Source organism: Hemicordylus capensis, chromosome 2, assembly GCF_027244095.1.
Source record: "Hemicordylus capensis ecotype Gifberg chromosome 2, rHemCap1.1.pri, whole genome shotgun sequence".
Lineage (NCBI taxonomy): Eukaryota > Metazoa > Chordata > Lepidosauria > Squamata > Cordylidae > Hemicordylus > Hemicordylus capensis.
The window spans coordinates 249,346,644-249,364,963 of NC_069658.1; the positions used below are offsets into that span (position 1 = coordinate 249,346,644).

General features: G+C 46.2%; 2 protein-coding genes and 2 non-coding genes across 5 annotated transcripts in view; 2 read left to right on the forward strand and 2 right to left on the reverse strand.

The window, feature by feature from the left end:
- LOC128343108 (zinc finger protein OZF-like) overlaps positions 1–9,995 on the reverse strand; it is a 39,549-nt gene extending 29,554 nt beyond the window's left edge. Inside the window, exon 1 of the mRNA XM_053291632.1 lies at positions 9,867–9,995. The gene's annotated coding sequence lies outside the window, so the exon portion shown is untranslated. The remainder of the gene's footprint in view (positions 1–9,866) is intronic.
- LOC128343106 (zinc finger protein OZF-like) lies at positions 284–7,993 on the forward strand. 2 transcript variants are annotated; one of them, XM_053291627.1, is made up of 4 exons: positions 284–459; positions 2,620–2,824; positions 4,346–4,472; positions 4,995–7,993. In XM_053291627.1, the coding sequence occupies exons 2-4, from the start codon at positions 2,690–2,692 to the stop codon at positions 6,098–6,100; spliced, it is 1,368 nt and encodes a 455-aa protein (XP_053147602.1). In that variant the 5' UTR covers positions 284–459; positions 2,620–2,689; the 3' UTR covers positions 6,101–7,993. The 2 variants fall into 2 exon arrangements, with proteins under 2 accessions (XP_053147602.1, XP_053147603.1); XM_053291628.1 differs by lacking the exon at positions 284–459 and adding an exon at positions 507–819.
- A 5,824-nt stretch (positions 9,996–15,819) lies between the features above and the next one.
- TRNAD-AUC (transfer RNA aspartic acid (anticodon AUC)) lies at positions 15,820–15,891 on the reverse strand. Its single transcript has one exon. It is a non-coding gene; the product is annotated as a tRNA-Asp (tRNA).
- Positions 15,892–17,551: 1,660 nt separating this feature from the next.
- On the forward strand, positions 17,552–17,622 carry TRNAE-CUC (transfer RNA glutamic acid (anticodon CUC)). Its single transcript has one exon. It is a non-coding gene; the product is annotated as a tRNA-Glu (tRNA).
- The last annotated feature ends 698 nt before the right edge of the window (positions 17,623–18,320 follow it).

Below are 18,320 nucleotides of genomic sequence, written 5' to 3' on the forward strand. Positions count from 1 at the left end.
CAGTCAGTGTATACTGACTGGCAGTGGCTTTCTAGGATCTTAGGCAGGGGTCTTTCCCCCACCACCAGCCCTGGCTGCTGCCAGGTAATGGACCTGGAGATCTTCTGCTGGACCTGGGGCTCGACCAGGCACAGTTGTCTCTCACCAAAGCCAGATAAAGTGCAGCCCAGAGTTTCCCCAAAAGGTTAAATCCGCGGAGTGGTTAATAAATCCACTGAGTTCCAATCGAATTCCTAGAAAGGCTAGGGCGGGGCGGGGGGGGATTTGAGGAGAGAGATGAATGGAGAAGCCCCTTCCTCTCCATACCCTTCTCCAGCCCTGATGGGAAACGGGCTGGTGATCTTTGTTGTTCCTTCCCCAGCCCTCAGAGAAACAAAAGCGGGGAGGGAGAAGGGCTTGCAGCCTTTGGCAGCTTCCCCAAACCAGGGGGTGGTTGCATCGCTAAACCTGGGAGGAGAGGTGAGTGGAAAATGGCTGAGTTGCAGGGCACAGAAAGCACAGAAACAGCTGGAAAGACAGGAAGGAGCTGGCTGGAAGAGACCTGACACAGATTGGGCAGATTCCAGAGAAACAAGGCACCGGCATGCAGATTGACAAAGGACAGTCTCGTTTTCTGGTCCCTGGTCTGCTTTGGCAAGAGCTTTAGCGGGCGTCTGTTTTTTGTAGGCACACACATGTGTACTAAAGTGAACTAGTTTCCCTTCCTCCATCGTTCCCTCTCCTCACCGTAACTTATCTTGAGAGTAAATGTTGCTGAAAGTGTTTACCGTAATTAGAGCAACCAGATCCACTGAGATTCCACTTTCTGTCCAAACCTTTGTAAGTTTCAAAAAGGACTTGAATCCCTCCAGGCAAGCTCGAGCAGAACATTTAATTAATTAATATTTGCATACTGCCCCAAACTTATATCTCTGGGTGGTCTACAACAACAAACACGACATAATTTTAAAAGCAGTCAATTTGAAACATAAATAAAAAGATTCTTTTTTTTTTTTTTAAGAAATTGATATGGTCAGTTACTAACACATGGTTTAAAATTGACTGCAGGATAGGATGTTACAGTATCAACCATAGAGGCTGTTCTCATGAGCAGCCTAACCCAGGCTAGGGAAGCCAAGCCTGGGTCAGGTTGAGTGTCAGAACCGTCAGGATTGGACGCATTCCCAGTGGGGCAGCGCCACCTAGCCTTGCTTCTTAGCTTGGTTTTTAGCTGAGGTTGGGGGAGCCAGCACTCTCTTAACCTGGGCCTCCTGCTGTGTGCAAGCTGGGCTGCTTCCAGCCCAACCACACACACAGACAGGTGCCTAGAGTGCACATCTCCTGGGGGAATCCCCCCAATACACTGCGCTCAGCGACAGTGCATTGTGGGATACCCGGAGTTCTCCAAAAATGTATTGTGTGAGAGCACACACATGGTGGTCCTACCAACACTTTCCCCAATTGTCTGAGGACAAGATGAGTGAAGCAAAACCTTCCCCCAACCTGCCCACCCGGTCGTGTTAATGGCCTCACTGAATGTTCAGAGTTGGAAGGGAGCTTGGAGGTCTTCTAGTCCAACCCCTGCTCAGTGCAGGAGATTCCTACAAAAATAATGGGATTACGTTTATGTCATGCAATTTGCATTTTACATTTGCACAAATTGTGTGGACTCAGTATTACTAGGCTAACGACTTGTGTTGTGCTCTATGGCAGCCAATGTTCCAAGTGACAATGGACCAGTGTGAAATATAGTGGAATGGTTACTTCTTGTGATCTGGACACGATGCTTCTGTTAATGCAGCCAAAGCTTTTTAAGGAATCCATACTGTGTACAGTATGGGAAAGTGCCTTTCAGGAACGTGGAATGTAGGGAGAGACATTGTTAAGAGCTGGTCTTGTGGTAGCAAGCATGTCTTGTCCCCTTTGCTAAGCAGGGTCTACCCTGGTTGCATATGAATGGGAGACTAGAAGTGTGAGCACTGGAAGATATTCCCCTCAGGGGATGGAGCCGCTCTGGGAAGAGCATCTAGGTTCCAAGTTCCCTCCCTGGCACCATCTCCAAGATGGGGCTGAGAGAGATTCCTGCCTGCAGCCTTGGAGAAGCTGCTGCCAGTCTGTGTAGACAGTACAGAGCAAGATGGACCTATGGTCTGACTCAGTATATGGCAGCTTCCTATGTTCCTAAGGATGATAGTAATGATATTGCCTCATCAATGTGCATGCTGCTTTGCAAAATTCAAGGAGACAGGTCTCTGCTCCAAGTAGCTTACAATCTACAAGTTGAATCAGGGAAAGCAATAGAGGGAGGTGGAGAGAGGGGTAGGCAGGGGAAGAAGATGTGTTCAGGGCAGCACACTTAGTCTAGTTTCAGTGGGGGATGAGGACAAGGGGGTGGTACCAAGGCTGCATGGAAAAGATGGGTTTTGAGGAGGGATTTGAAGGAAGTTGGAGAGGTGGGATCATCATGGAGTTCTTCTGGGAGGCCATTTCAGTCATAAAGGACAGTGGGGGGAGAACCAGTGGCATTATTTAGGGATCAAGAAGAGACCTTTGGGAGGCATGAGGCTGATGGAGCTAGAAGAGTGAAGGAAAGGCGCTAACTGGAAATTTGACTAGAGACTCTCTTTCTCTGCTCTATAGAGAGAGAACCTTGATAGGATCAGCCTCTTCTACTGACCTAGCTAGAGATGGGACAATCTTGAGCTGAGATATGGTGGATTTGAGAACCAGAGAAGAAGAGAAAATGGCTGAAGAGGAGAGGGCAGTGGGACTCCCAAGTCTGGAAATGAAGAAGCAGAACCCCCTAGGATCCAAAGCATGGGAGGTGAAAAAGAGGAGCCCTCAGGTAAGTCAATGCTGCTGACAGCACTCCCAGACCATCTGCTTAGAGAGTCTCCATCAGAGGTTTATAGTCACAGGAGAGAGGCTGCAGCAGTGCAGGATGCAGAAACCCACACTTGAGCTGCCTCAGTCCATGCCAGCATGTCAGGGTGAGACCCACCCTACAGGGTATCATCAGGCCTCCTTCAAGGGCGAAGTGACTAATGCCAGACAGCAGCCTACGGGAGACAGACCATTAAAACAATGCTAGGTCTTCGTGGAGACTCCGAGTGCCACTAGGAGCACTCTGGGAAAGCTTTTAATTATATGTTTTCTTCTACTGTTTTCTTGTTTTACTTTGTGAGCCACCCAGAGAAAAATTGTTCTGGAGCAACCAATAAATAAAGTTGGCTGTTTATTTTATTAATAAATGATAATAATAACAACAACAACAAACTAAAGTCAGTTTTGAGACACAGCATCAGTGGGCTGAGAATGGGCACCATCCAGGAAGCAGCTCAGAGTGAGGCCACAGTCAGCAGTTTGGCAGGGCCTTCTCAGACCCGATTGGCTCATCACGTCACCTGACCTTCTCTGGTCTGAAAACTGCCCTATGGCCTCCAGCCATCTGCAGAGGTGACACTGCAAGTGACCCGTCTCCCCTGCTTGCAAACTGCCACAGTGGCACCGTAAGTGAGGTACCTAGTTTGAGGCCTCTGGTGCCTTACAATAGGCAGCTGACGGGCCCTGGAAGATGAGGGGCCCCTCGGCAATGCTGGGGACTTTGACATTAGTTGCCAAGTCCAAACCTGTATATAAAAGGACAGATTTTGGAGATGTTGACCGCAGAGACCAGCAGCCAAGTGGTCTGCCTGACAGTAGACCTTGTTGTATGTAGGACCTCTTCAAAGAGCCTGCTAGCTCTACTGGATTGGATTCTTGTCTCTGGCAATGTAGGCTGATGAAATCTGCTCTGAGCGAGCTCTGCCCATCTCAGGCTGTAGGAATGTTTTTAGATGATATACACATGTCTCAGATCAAGCACCATCTCAGAAGTGTTTTCCCCTCCTTTATAAAAGAGAAGCGGTGTCTAAAAGACACCTGCAACCTACTGTTTTTGTAGTGCTTGAATTAAAATAATATATTTTTAAAATGTTAAAAATTTTATATGTGTGTGTGTGTGTGTCTATCTCCCCCTGCTGCGCCATTAGGTGGCTTTGTAGCTATAATTAATTTTGTATTATAATTTGTATTCTTCCAAACCAAAATGGAAAATAATTTACTTCCTTATTTGGACCCTATTAGTGCTGTGGAGACAGCTGGCAAAGTCTATATATTTTACTATTTTTAATATTGCTAAACTCTCTTTCTACAATTTACATTATCAGCCTGAACATCATAGCAATGATGAAAGACACATGATAATTTCAGAAGAAATCCATCAAGCGAGCCTTGAGAATTAACACAAGCCTAAATTCTGGGGCAGGATCTGACCCTCAGTTGTACGGCTGCCTATCTCTGAATGTTTTTCTGTCTGGCCTCTCAGGTGCTGGGGACTCTGGAGAAGGAGGCTGTGAATTCCTCCCAGGCAGGCCAGGTGTCATCTGACTCTTGGAATGGGGAATTTGTCAGGGCAGTCAAGAGCAAGCTGGAGGAAGATGTGAGTTCTGTGGGTAAGGATTTGTTGTGTCCGCATTCTCAGATGCTTTTAGGGTTTTGAGGCATCTTCTCCCTCAGGATTTGGGATGTGCACAAATAGGTCGTGCAGGCACAGGTGGGGCGTGATTCCCTTAAGAAGCAGGTCAGCAGGTCCTTACCTGCTCTGCTGCCACCCCACCACTTTCCTGGGTGTGGCACTCTCTCTGGCAAAGACCACACATGGCAGCCATACTGTTCCCTGTAGTCTCTGTGTGTGGTGTTGGATGCAGCCGCACATGGCCTTTGCTAGTGAGCACCGCATCTGGAAAAGCAGCGGGGTGGCAGCGGAGCAGGTCAGGACTTGCTTGCCTGCTTCTTAAGGGAACCGCTCCCCATCCCACTGAACCGGTTTGGCTGCAGATGCCCAAGCCAGTTCAGCCCTCCCCAAAGGAGGCGCCGAACTGGTTCGTGCACATCCCTACTCAGGATGTCCCTGTTCGGAGGCTTCGCCAGAGCAGGAAGCAACTCACATTCCTGTCCTCTCTTTTGCTCTGCAGGTGATGTGCATGCACATGAGAATAAGAGGATGGACCTTCCAGAGGAAAGTGCTGAGCAAGTGGAAGCAAAAAGCAGCAACACTCTCCAGTATTACCAGAAGGAAGCAAGGCTGGAGGATCAGAAGGCATTGGATCGCAGGAAGGGAAATGGTCTAGGGAAGTGTACAGAGGAAGCTGCTTTCTGTTGCGAAGGTGCTTTGGATACAGAAGAAGCCAAAGATAATGCTGGTGGAGAATCAAAAAGGGATTCAGACGTCAAAAGAAGCTTCCAACATGGCTCGGATTGTCTTAAACGCCACATGGTGCATACAGGAGAGAAGCTGTATAAGTGTTCTGAGTGTGGGAAAAGCTTTAGCCGAAGCACCAACCTTTTGGTCCATGAAAGAACCCACACGGGAGAGAAACCCTACGAGTGCTCCGACTGTGGGAGAAGCTTCACGCACAGCTCCAACCTTAGGGCACATGAGAAAATCCACTCAGGAGCCAAGCCATACATATGTGCAGTCTGTGGGCAGACCTTCTATCACAGCTCCAGCTTGACAGCGCACGAGAGAATCCACACAGGGGAGAATGTGCACAGATGCCCGCACTGTGAGAAAGTCTTCACCCGTAGCTCAGTCTTCAGGAAACATGTGAGAATCCACACAGGAGAGAAACCATTCAAGTGCTCAGACTGTGGGAAAAGTTTCTCTCAGAGATGCAATCTTCTCATCCACGAGAAGACCCACACGGGAGAGAGACCTTTTCAGTGTCCCAACTGTGGGAGGAGCTTCAGCCGGAAATGTGACCTCATTGCGCATGAGAGAATCCACACCGAGGAAGACCCCTATAAGTGCTCACATTGTGGGAAAAGTTTCTCCCAGAAGTCCAACCTGGTGATACATGAGAGGATCCACACAGATGAGAATCCTTATCCGTGCTCTCACTGTGGGAAACGCTTCCGTCAGAAGGGAAACCTGATGATCCACATGCGAATCCACACGGGAGAGAAGCCCTACCAATGTACAGACTGCGGGAAAAGATTCAGTCAGAAGGGCAGCCTCACTTCACATGAGAGAACCCACTCGAGAGGGAAAAGGACAAAACTGGGGTCAAAACTGGGGTGATCAAGATCAGAGCGGGGTGGGAGGTAAGCTGCAGTTGTATGGATCAGATATAGTTTCCCACGGTGTTGCAAGGAATTCTGAGTACTTCAGAAGCTTTTCCAGGATCCTCAATGAGAAAATCAGCCGCTGCAGACAAGCTTCCCTGAAAGAGAATGTGTCCACTGTTGTTAATCTCCAACAGATTATCTGTTGTTAATCTCCAATCTGTTGTTAATCTCCAACCCAAGTTATTGTGGTGCTTGAGGCGAGACACAAAATGCTCTTTCCCCAATGCGGAGCAGCCCCCTTTCAAAAGCATCCCTCACAAGCTTTGGAAGTGCATGCGAACCAAGGATGGTTGCCAGCAGCCTCCTCTTCTCTCGTAAGCTTTGCAAGGAATGTGAGGAGAGGTGCTCTTTGCAAAGGTTGCAAGGGTAAGATTGGTCCCAAAGAACTGCTCTGATGGTGGTGGCGGGAGAGGGAACATCTGACCTCCCTGATGGTGCCCCAATGATCTGCCTGAGGCAACTGCCTCATCTTGCCTCACGAAAGGGCCGCCCCACTAATCTCTCCCTGCAACATGTAGGTACAGGAGAGTGTTTGGGGTTTTTTTTTTCCTGGTTCATGAGCAGGAGGAGACAACAGTGAGGCCCAAGAGGTCTTCCCAGAGCTTTGAATGAATTGAGCTTGTACCCTAGAATGTCCCCTGGAATCTGACAGAATTCATTATCAGGGAATCAGGTTCTATATATCTCTAGTACCATTTGAACTGGGTGACTATTATAGAACACGATGAGCAGTGTTCTCTGTAACTACAACTCCCATCATCCCCAGCTGCAATGGCCTTTGTTGATGAGTCCTATTGGACCAGACCAAACAATAATTTTGTCCAGCATCCAGTTTTTTCCAGAAGCAATCAGATGCCTCGAGGAAGCTCACTAGCAGAGCATGAAGGCAATACCCCTCTTCTGCTGTTGTGCCCCAGCAGTTTGTATTCAAAGTTATACTGTTCCTGAACATGGCTAGGTCTAGCCTATGTGAATCTGTCCAGTCCTTGCTTAAAGCCATTGAAGGCAGTGGTCACCACCACATCTTGTGGCACTGAGTTCTGTAAGCTAATTATGTGTTATATGAAGAAGTTACTTCCTTCTGTTCTCTTTGCCTTTCACTAGACAGAAGCATGGTGCACATGTGTGTGTTTTAGAAATAATGCTTTTTCTTTAGCACACCTGTTAAGATACATTCCTCATTTCTGTCTTACAATTCCATAGCCACCACAACAAGGAAGTGTAGCAGATACATCTGGAGGCAGTGAAGGGGAGGGGCCCAGAATTGAAAGAGCTCCTGGCAACAGTTGCTACGGGAACTACAATGTTGGGGTAGAAAGGGGCAGTTCAGAAAGGATGGTTGGGGAGAGAAGAAAGGAGGGATGAAATGTAAAATGAGTGACGGAAAAGAGATAGTAGAACTGAGACTTTGACAAATGGATGGAGCCATGCACTGCTGGCTAAAAGCAAGGAGCAGAGAGTTGAAGACAGAAGAGGAGAGAACCTCCACTTCGTGGGACAGAATGACTGTGAGATCTAGGAGCCTGCAATGTAGACAAGCGTGGTGGGAACTTCAACTTGTCAGGCCACCTGGTATGGGTAACACTGCAGCAATGAACAAAATCCCTGTTATCTAAATTAGTGATATATTGTGAAGTGGAAAGGGAGGGTCAATTGTTTAGGAGAATTTTAGCTGTTTGCTTTAATTTACTATTCTTTCTTTCTTTTCTTTGATAAAAGTTTGACTTTGGGTTTTTTCTTTCTCCCATGTCCAAGCGGGTTGTGGCTTGTACTGGCCACAGAAAGAAGGCCTGGGTGTTTTCTTATTTATTCAGTCTTCGCTTTTAATAAAAGTTTTTTTCTCCCATGTGGCATGTGTGAGTTTACTGCACCACAAATTCCACTGTCACCTGAGTGTGGCTCAATTTGTAACCCACCTCAGCCTTTACCCCAAAGAAAGAGGGCAAGGAAAGCAAAGTGAAGATGGTGATGGAATGGCCATCTGCTTCATTTCTGTACAGTTCCAAGCATCTGCTATTTATTTTATTATTTATTTATTTATTCAGGTTTTATACCGCCTTTCCAAAAATGGCTCAGGGGAGTTTACACAGAGAAATAATAAATAAATGAGATGCCTCCCTGTCCCCAAAGGGCTCACAATCTAAAAGGAAACATCAGATAGACACCAGCAACAGTCACTGGAGAGATTCTGTGCTGGAGGTGGATAGGGCCAGTTACTCTCCCCCTGCTAAATAAAGAGAATCACCATGTTAAAAGGTGTCTCTTTGCTAAGTTAGCAATTCCAGCTCCATTTTTGGGCTGAAGCCATTCTGGCCTGCTGAGTGGCCACCTACATGAGGAAGATCCATTGTTCAGTTGTCGTGATGGGAGAAAGATTGGTTTCTTTTAGCTACCAGAGAGTTCCCCTGTGAGATCACATTCAGTCATTCAGTCATAGTTGCATTTCAAGACTGCCTCTTGTCCTAGACCCCAGGGCCTGCCTCTTCCCAAAGGTTCAGGGTATATCAGAGAAGACTAAGGCTGAGGTTCTGCTCACCCCACATGTGCCCCCAAGTGCTTCAGTGAGAACAAAGGAGCCTGCTAGTTTCCTTTTCTGACTGTACTTCCTCTTACTGCATTATAGGCAGGGTAGCCTAGTGAAATGTAGCCTACCATGTGGATGCTTGACCCTTGCCCTCCATGCTTGGTGAAGGCTGCTAGGGAAGGATTGGGTCCATGGGTGGCGGGGGTGGTGAATGCTTCTCTAAAGCAGGGGGTGGTGCTCTCTCAGCTGAAGAAGGCAGTCATTAGGCCCCTCCTAAAAAATGGTTTCCCCCATGACACTCTATGCATGCAAAAACTGGACTTGGAAGAAGCAAGATAGAAAAAGTATTGATGCTTTTGAACTCTGGTGCTGGAGAAGACTTTTAAGGATACCATGGGCAGCCAGGAAACCAAACAAATGGATCATAGAATAAATCAATCCAGAATTTTCACTCAAGGCACAAATGACCAGGCTCAAACTATCATACTTCGGACACATTATGTGAAGATCCAGCTCCCTTGAGAAGTTCATAATGCTGGGGAAAGTGGAAGGAAAAGAAAGAAGAGGACAACCGGCAGCAAGGTGGATGGACTCAATTACAACAGCAATGAATGCACCACTGGGAGACCTTAAAAGCCAAGCTGAAGACAGATCATCCTGGAGAGAATCTAAGTGATCACTAAGAGTCGACACTGACTTGATGGCACTTAATCAATCATCAACAAACTCCACTCTTTGGACCCAAATGATTTGAATAACTTCCGACAGGTAACTAACCTGCCTTTGTTGGGCAAGGGGTTGGAGAATGTGTCAGCTCCAGTTTGGCTTCTGACCTAGATACGGGACGGAAACAGTCACCCTGCTGGTTAACCTACGCCGGAAGATAAATAGAGGGAATGTGACTCTGCTCATTCTCCTGGACTTTTCAGTGGCTTTTGATACCATTGACCATGATATCTTTCTGGGACAGGACTTGGGAGCATGGTTATATGGTGGCTTCGCTTCTACCTGGAGGGTCGTACTCAGAAGGTAGTGCTAGGTAGGGATGTGTGGAACCGGTTCGGCGGTTTGGTCCGGGGGTTCGTGGTCGAACTGAACCACCACCACCTGGTTCCATCGGACCAGAACCTGACCACCGGGTCTGGTCCGGCAGGTCCACGAATTTTTTTAAAAAAATTTAACATTAAGTAAGTACCTTTAGCCCCTTCGGGGGGCTTGCTGTAGCCACCGGGGTGTGTGTGTGTCCGTGTGGGTTCCCTCTCCCCCCGCCGGCCTTCCTCATCACCGCCGCAGCCGGTTAAGCGAAGCCTTTTTGGCCCTTCTGGGCCTCCGTAAGAGCGAGCGGCCACCATTTTGGGGCCTCGCCTCACAGAGGGCATTTGCACATGCGCGGCAGCCACCAAAATGGCGGCCACTTGCTCTTACGGAGGCCCGGAAGGGCCAAAAAGGCTTCACTTACCCAGCCGTGGCAGTGATGAGGAAGGCCGGCAGGGGGAGAGGGAACCCACACGGACCCCCCCTCCCGCGGCTACAGCAAGCCCCCCGAAGAGGCTACAGGTACTTGCTTAATGTTTAATTTTTTAAAAAAAAATTCGTGGACCGGGACCAGACCAGACCGGACCGGGGGGGTTCGATGGGGGCCGGACCGAACCGGCCTGGTTCAGTTTGAGGCCGTTCCGGCCTCGAACCAAACTGGGCCAAACGGTTCCGTGCACACCCCTAGTGCTGGGGGTTGCTTGCTCCACCCTTTGGCCTTTGGCTTATGGGGTGCCACAGGGATCTATTCTGCCCCCTGTGCTGTTTACCATCTATATCAGGGGTGGGGAACCTTGGCCCTCCAGCTGTTATTGAACTACAACTCCCACCATCCCCAGCCACAATTGTGACTGGGAATGATGGGAGTTGTAGTTCAACAACAGCTGGAGGGCCAAGGTTCCCCACCCCTGATCTACATGAAACCTCTGGGAGAGGTCATCCATGGGTATGGGCTGAGGAGGTGCCATCAATATGCTGATGACACCTAGCTCTATCTTATTTTTAAATCAGCAAATACCAGGGAGGCAGTGTATGCTCTGAACTGGGACTTGGAGGCTGTTCTGGACTGGATGGAGTGGGGACAAACAAACTGAAACTTAATCCAGACAAAAAGGAAGTGCTCTAGATTTGTAGGTTGATTGTCTGAGTAGTAAGGTAAATCTGGTCTTGGACAGGGTCACACTCCCTCTGAAAAAGTCTGCAGCTTGGAGGTGTTTCTGGACCCAACGCTGTTCTTGGACACACAGGTGGCGGCAGTGTGCAGAAGTGCCTTTTACCATCTACGGCTGGTACACCAGCTGCGACCCTACTTGGAGAAGTCGGACCTGACCTCAGCCACTCATGCTTTGGTAACGTCCAGATTGGACTGCTGCAATGTGCTGTATGTGGGACTGCCCTTGAAGACGGTTTGGAAGCTTCAGCTGGTACAGAATGCTGCTGCAAGGATGCTCGTGGGTGCAAGTCACTTCATGAGTATCACACGGCAGCTTCATTGCAACGGCTACGGGTCCGCTTCTGGGCTAGATTCAAGGTGCTGGTTTTGACTTTTAAAGTTCTACTCGGCTTAGAGCCGAAGTAATTGTTGGACCTGTTGGGCCACATTTGCCCATACAAACCTACCAGGTCCCTTCGCTCATTATCTCAGGCACTGCTCATGGCCCTGCCACTAACAGAGATCTGGTTGGCGGGGACTAGAGACAGGGCCTTTTTGGTTATAGCCCCTCAGCTTTGGAAAGCCCTCCCTGAAGAGCTTCGCCATGCTCCCTCCCTCATTATTTTTAAAAAACAATTGAAAACACATCTTTTAAAGAGGCTTTTAAACATTTCATCTTTGTTTATATCTGGTAGGTTCTTTAGTTTTTATAGTTCTTAGTTTTCAGCTTTTTAAATTTTGAACTAAACAAAAATGTATTTTTTAAAAATAGTTTTAGCCTGGTTTTTAACTTGTTTAACTTAAGTTTGTTAATTTTATTAGTCTTATTTTGCATTGTATCTTTTTATTAATCTTGTGAACTGCCCCAAGCAGTAGTGTACTGGAGGGGTGGGTATAAATATTTTAAATAAATAATTTTAAAAATGCAACCTATCTTTTTTTATCTCGTCTGTCTATGCTTGATTCAGAGCAGAGAAGGACTGACAACATCACCACCTCCAATGAACAGAGCTGCTGAAACCTATCTCCAGCTCTCTTTAAGAGGAGAGCTGGTCTTGTGGTAGCAAGCAAGACTTATCCCCTTAGCTAAGCAGGGTCCATCCTGGTTGCATATGAAAGGGAGACAAGAAGTGTGAGCCCTGTAAGATATTCCCCTCATGTGATGGAGCCGCTCTGGGAAGAGCAGAAGGTCCCAAGTTCCCTCCCTGGCAGCTTCTCCCAGATAGGGCTGAGAGAGATTCCTGCCTACAACCTTGGAGAAGCTGCTGCGTGTCTGTGAAGACAATACTGAGCTAGATAGACCAATGGTCTGACTCAGTATATGGCAGCTTCCTATGTTCCTATCTTTAAGAGGCCAGATAAACTGTTCCCCATCAACTTTTTTGGTGGCTCTCCTAAACCTTTGTGCTGGCCCACCTGCCCAAGCTTCCTTCAGTTGTAATTCATCCTTCGAAATTAAAAAATAATTTAGGATGATGTTCTATTGTGGCACATAGGTGTATGGTATGTATGTATGTATGTATGTATATTTATTTACAATGCTTTTTGTTACCACTATTCAGCCTCATTTAAGATTTCTTTACTTCATGAGCTGAGCTTCAGTGAGGGCGGTCCATTTTAAGATCTTGTCTCTGGGCCCACTCCAACCTTGCTATGCCCCTGTATGGTAGACATTAGATATGTGAGAACAGTTCTCACCCAGCAGATCTCTTATAATAAATCAAGTATTTATTGCTTACAACTCACTGGAAAAAATCAGGGCTTAAGCTGGTGAAAAAAAGACCAAGCACAGCTGTCTCTAGTTTCTAGTCCATCTCAGCCTAGGACCTTTTATGTAACTGAACCATATCACAACCATCAGGACAATTCAGACCCGTAAGGCCTACAGGCTTCTGCTGCAAAAACCAAAACAATTCTCTTACATGGCCTTCTCCATCTGAGGTCTTCAAAGCTGGCTCTGTAAAGAGGCAGTACATAATAGTGGAGAATATCTGCCTTCCCTGGTCTGAGAATGTGGGCAGTGGTGAACTGGTAAGCCACAAGCTTTTCTCCTTCCACCAGCCCTGCCACTTCTCTTCCTCAAGCATCAGTGGCACCTCCAAGAATCAGTTACTCTGCATCTGCATCTCATCCACCATTGTCACAAGGGCTTCTCCAGGATTTGAAAATGCAAACCAAAAATGAAGATGTGCTGGAAAACAATTTGAGTCATAAAAAGCAACCAGTCATGCCTGGTTAGGGGTCTCAGAAAATGCTTCAGGGGCTGTGTGGAAAGCCTAATTTGGGATGTTGGGGAGTTTTCCCCCCCAGACCCCTAAAGGTGTCATAAATCTGTTGGCTCGGCTGACCCAAGGGATTTACAATCCCTTCAGCTCTACTTCTGTGAGTTAAATAGAAAGTCTGGAGATAAGAATAGCAGCTTAGCTGCAAGAAAACGAAAACGAAAGCGAAAAATGACTCACAAAGAAAAGTAGCATAAATAAAATAAAGCCCCTTGAACTAAACTAGGTACTCCCCTCTATGATAACTGAGTAATAACTGAAAATAATGGAACAAGGAATGAACAGAACAAGGACAGGCTGAAACATGAAAGGCTGAATAATTCTTAAGTACGGACACTGTTTGCAATAGGCAACGTTGCTGACAGTGCTGACTTAGAAACCGCGTCGGCTTGATATAGGGCTCGAGATAACCGGCAGCCAATCTGGCTTTCCTGACTCAGCATTTCTATTGCCTCTCCTGTGAGATCTTGCGTCTGCGTGTCTCCCACTGAGCCTTTCTCTTGAGACATCTTCTTAACACAGGTGAAATTCCAGCTTCCTCCTGATCAGTCTCCTTAGCCCTCATCTCTGCCAGCTGTTCAGATTCCTCTGTCTGCTGCCATCCCAGCTCAGCTCCAGAGTCACAGCCAAATCCTGCTGCTGTGCCTCTGAGCCTGTACTCCCACCCAAGTCCTCCCGCTCTTCCTCTGACTCTTGAGGTCTCTGACTCAGAGGTCTGGGCCATGACAAAAGGACAGAACGTGATAGTTATGCTTTCTTCCTTGCTCACATTCCTAAGCTACTCTTAGTGCAAGTGTTAAACTGTTCTTTTTCCTGGACTCTCTCAAACACAGGCCAAACCATATTGGACATTTCTATAAAAGTGTCAACGGAGTGTACAGACCGTCTCAAATAAAGACTCCATAACAATTGAAAGCCCTCAAGAAAGACAAAATGACATTTTGAAGCACTCAAAGAAGAGTTGGATTAATTTTTTGCTTTTCATAATAATTGTATTGCTGCTCCAAAGGAAAATATATAATGTTTCCTGTGGGAAGCCTTCTGATAGAAGAGAGAACCCAGACAAGACCTTCTACTCCTTCAGTGTGGGTGATACCTGTGAGCCTAGACCATGGGCCTATGGTCAGACCTGCGATCATGTCTGAACCATAGGGACTCCATCTTGGAGTCCTGTTAGCCTGACTCTGAGTATACTGTGGGAATCAGGGCAGCACCTAATCAAGCTAGCTTTGCTTTGTTAACAACAGGATGCTCTGTTCTTTGTCATGTCAGCCCACTAGGCTAGCTGACACTATCTCTTTAGCTGTTTATTGCTTTCACTCCCTATTACTAGGCTCTGGTGCTCTCGCTAGGGGGAGATGAGCTGATAAACTATTGCCAATGTAGATACATTTTAGGGCCCTTACAATGGTCCTGCTGTGAGCTTCAAGGTTCTATATGATGATGGATCACCTCCTGTGATGGGATTGGTGGTTTGCTTGCATGTACCAATCTGTATCAAGAATGCTTTGATGTTTTTTCTTTACTATGTATAAAAGCTGTGGGCGGACTCCCCCCCGGGGTCCGTCTTGTCTTTGGGAAATATCCTCTAGACGGCCACTTTGTTATTCTGCAGAGTCAAATAAAGTTTCTTTGAACTATAAAGTTTTCTCCTTCTTGGTAAAGCGAGAATTGGCAGTCGTCTACCAAGTAGATAATAACCCGTTGGTTAACATGGGGAGCTTTTCTCTAGGGAGCAAAAGGCTTCCATGGCTGGGAAATAAACTCAGGTTGTAGTGCTGAGAGTGCAAGTTCCAGACTACGGGACCACGAGGCACAAAGCAGAAGAGGGAGCCTCCAGGCTTCCCACAGAGAATCAGCACCGGTGGGGCCTTTAGACCCCCCCCCCTTATTTATTTATTTATTTGATTTATATACCGCCCTTCCGAAATGGCTCAGGGCGGTTTACAATTAAAACAGGAAACATTAAAGACAAAACAGAGATACAAATATAAATACCAATTTAAAACAACTTAAAAAACAATTAAACTATCAAAACAATTCTATCAAAACCTATCAACAATTCTAACAATTCTATCAAAATTCTATCAGAACAATTCTATCAAAAATCAAAAATTCTATCAATTCTATTAAAACAACTATCAAAACTTATGGCAAAAAGATTCCCTGACTGGGCATTGAACCGGGGCCTCAGTGGTGAAAGTGCCGAATCCTGAGCACTAGACCATCATGGAAAGGTGCATGCAGGCCCCTGGGGTGCTAGAGCCACTTTCCCTGCAGCCCATACACTGCAGTGGGAGTGAGAGAGAAAAGATATCTATCTATCACATGGGCTTGTCAGGGATTTGAATCTGGGCTCTCTCACACTGGAAGTGGAAATCATGTTCCCGAACCAATAATCCTATTCCAGATGAAACTGCACCTCTGCACTCTGACGGAACACAGGCATTTCTCGCTCTGCCACTGGAAATGGGGACTAAAAAGCAGAGCTGCCTTATATGAGATTCGAACTCAAGACCTTCAGATGATGAGACTGATGCAGTGCCCACTACACTAAGAAGGATGATTCCAAGAAACGGATGGATGCCTTTCCCATGGTGATCCTTCCGATGGCCTGTCAGAAGATGGAGTAGGAGTAATGTATGTATGTGGACACGGGGGAACTAATGAGCAAAAACTTCCCTGGCCGGGAATTGAACCTGGGCCGCAGCGGTGATAGCGCCGAATCCTGACCACTAGACCACCAGGGATAGAGGTGATGAAGAAGCCTCTGCCACCTGGTTTCTTGGTGAATTACTTGAAGCAGCAGCACATGGACAAGCAGGGCCAGCGCCCCACACTTCCCTGCGAGCAAAAGGTTTCCTTGACTGGGAACTGAATGTGGCTGTGGATGTGACTCTTTGAAGCCGAAGAATTTTATTTATTTATTTATTCGATTTCTATACCGCCCTTCCAAAAATGGCTCAGGGTGGTTTACACAGAGAAATAACAAATAAGTAAGATGGTTCCCTGTCCCTAAGGGGCTCACAATCTAAAAAGAAACATAAGATAGACACCAGCAACAGTCACTGGAGGTACTGTGCTGGGGGTGGAGAGGGCCAGTTACTCTCCCCCTGCTAAATAAAGAGAATCACCACATTAAATAGGTGCTTCTTTGCCCAGTTAGCAAGGGTTACACAGACCAGGGAAAGGAAGAAAGACTAAATAATACCAGCATAATACTAATCAAAGTATAACAACAGCACATTTAAAATATAACAAACATTCCAATCAAATTATCTTCTATTGAATCTTCCCTGCTGTAAAACAAAAGTTTGCTACACTTAAAGATAACATAGCACATCATTTGTAGGAGATAAATATTAACTTACATAAAACTTATCAGAACACTCTGGATATTTTTTTTTAAATGGCAGCAAATAATAACTATGAATGTCATTATAAAAATTTCTGTATAACAAAAAATGTGCTGTTTTTTCAATACTTCCTGTGTTATGTGGACATAGACACTCTGCATATGGAACCTTCTTAATTCTTCCCTCAAGCACAGTTGTACACAATGCATCTAAACGGGTGTACGAAAAAGCTTTACAGTATTTGGGGACAGTAATTTACCAAGGTACCTGACAGGCTTGATGTTAAAAACCTGGGTGCCCAACACCACAAACTTGGTCACGTGGCTCAATTCTATTTGCCATTCCATGATCCACTTGCTGTTTAATCCTTAATATAGCCTCCATAGTCCATTGATACAAGAAAGTCTAACATATTTTTATACCGGCCAAATCTTACGTCTCTGGGTGGTTTACAACAAAGCAAAAACAGAAAAAGTTAAAACATTAGTTAAAACAAAATGACAACAGAAAAAGTTAAAACATTGCAACAATTTAAAATGGTTAAAACAATATATAATTATTTAAGAACATGAGAGTCCCAGAGAAGGAAGTGCCCTGTTTTGGCCACAAGCTCCAGAGCCAAGGCAGAGGGAACAGAGACCATGGTTGAAATCCCTGAGAATCCTTTACGAAAAGGGGGCCATAGATTTTTGTGGGGGGGGATTCTTGCTCCACCACAGCATAAGGGCTTCTAGAAATCTGGCTGTGATGCCCCAGAGGCATTCTGAGTCCTTCCCTGGTGGTGCTTATTTTGGCTAACTTGGTCACTTCTGACTTTTGTCAGATCATCACTTGTCAGATCTTAACGTTGTGTTTCTAAGTAGTTCCTTGGAGTATAAATTTTAGGCCTGTCCAATTGTTCGGTTTCAAAGGGTCAGCCCCATGCCCACATTCAATTTCCAGTCAGGGAAACCAGTCAGGAAAGTGTGGGGTGTCAGCCCTGATTTTCCTGTGCTCTGTAGCTTCAAGCAGTTCACCAAGAAGCTAGGCAGCAAAGACATCTTTACTACCTCTGTCCCTGGTGGTCTAGTGGCAGGATTCGGTGCTCTCACCACCGCGGCCCGGGTTCAATTCCCGGCCAGGGAAGGTTTTTGCTCATTCATTACACACACACATATCTCACTTTGGTTCCTTCTTCTGTCAGGGCATTGGAAGGATCACCATGGGAAAGGCACTCATTCCTTTCTTGGAACCACTCTTCTTAGTGTAATAGGCACTATGTCAGTCACATAATATGAAACTCCTTAGTTCAAATCTAGGGATGTGCATGAAATGATTTTTGTGATTCAATATGAGTTTGAATTGAATCAGCCTGATTTGAAATGAACTTGAATCTGCTGCCCTCAAATCAGAGTAGATTTGATTCAAATTTGAATTTGAATTTAATGGGCTAGGAGACAGCAAGTTGGGTTGGGTGGCAGGGCACCATGTGTGCTGCCTACCACCCAAACTGCAAAGTGATTGGGCAAATGGTTGATTTTTTAGGATTTTGTTAGTTTTAAGTGATTTTGTGTTTTTCTGCCATAGGGAATAATGGGGATTTAAAGCAGCCCCATTATTTCCTGTGGGTAGTGCCTAGGTGCTCTAAAGTGGGTATAGGGATAGAGCACCACGAGTGCCACCTACCACCCAAGCTGCAAAGCAGTGGGGCACCCTGGTGATATTTTTTGGAAATTTTTATGTATTTTCGATTCTCTGGCATTAACTAACTTTTTCTCATAGTGAATCCCTATGAAGAAGCAATATAACATCTGAGAATCGAATGTGTTTAGACTCTTGGATGT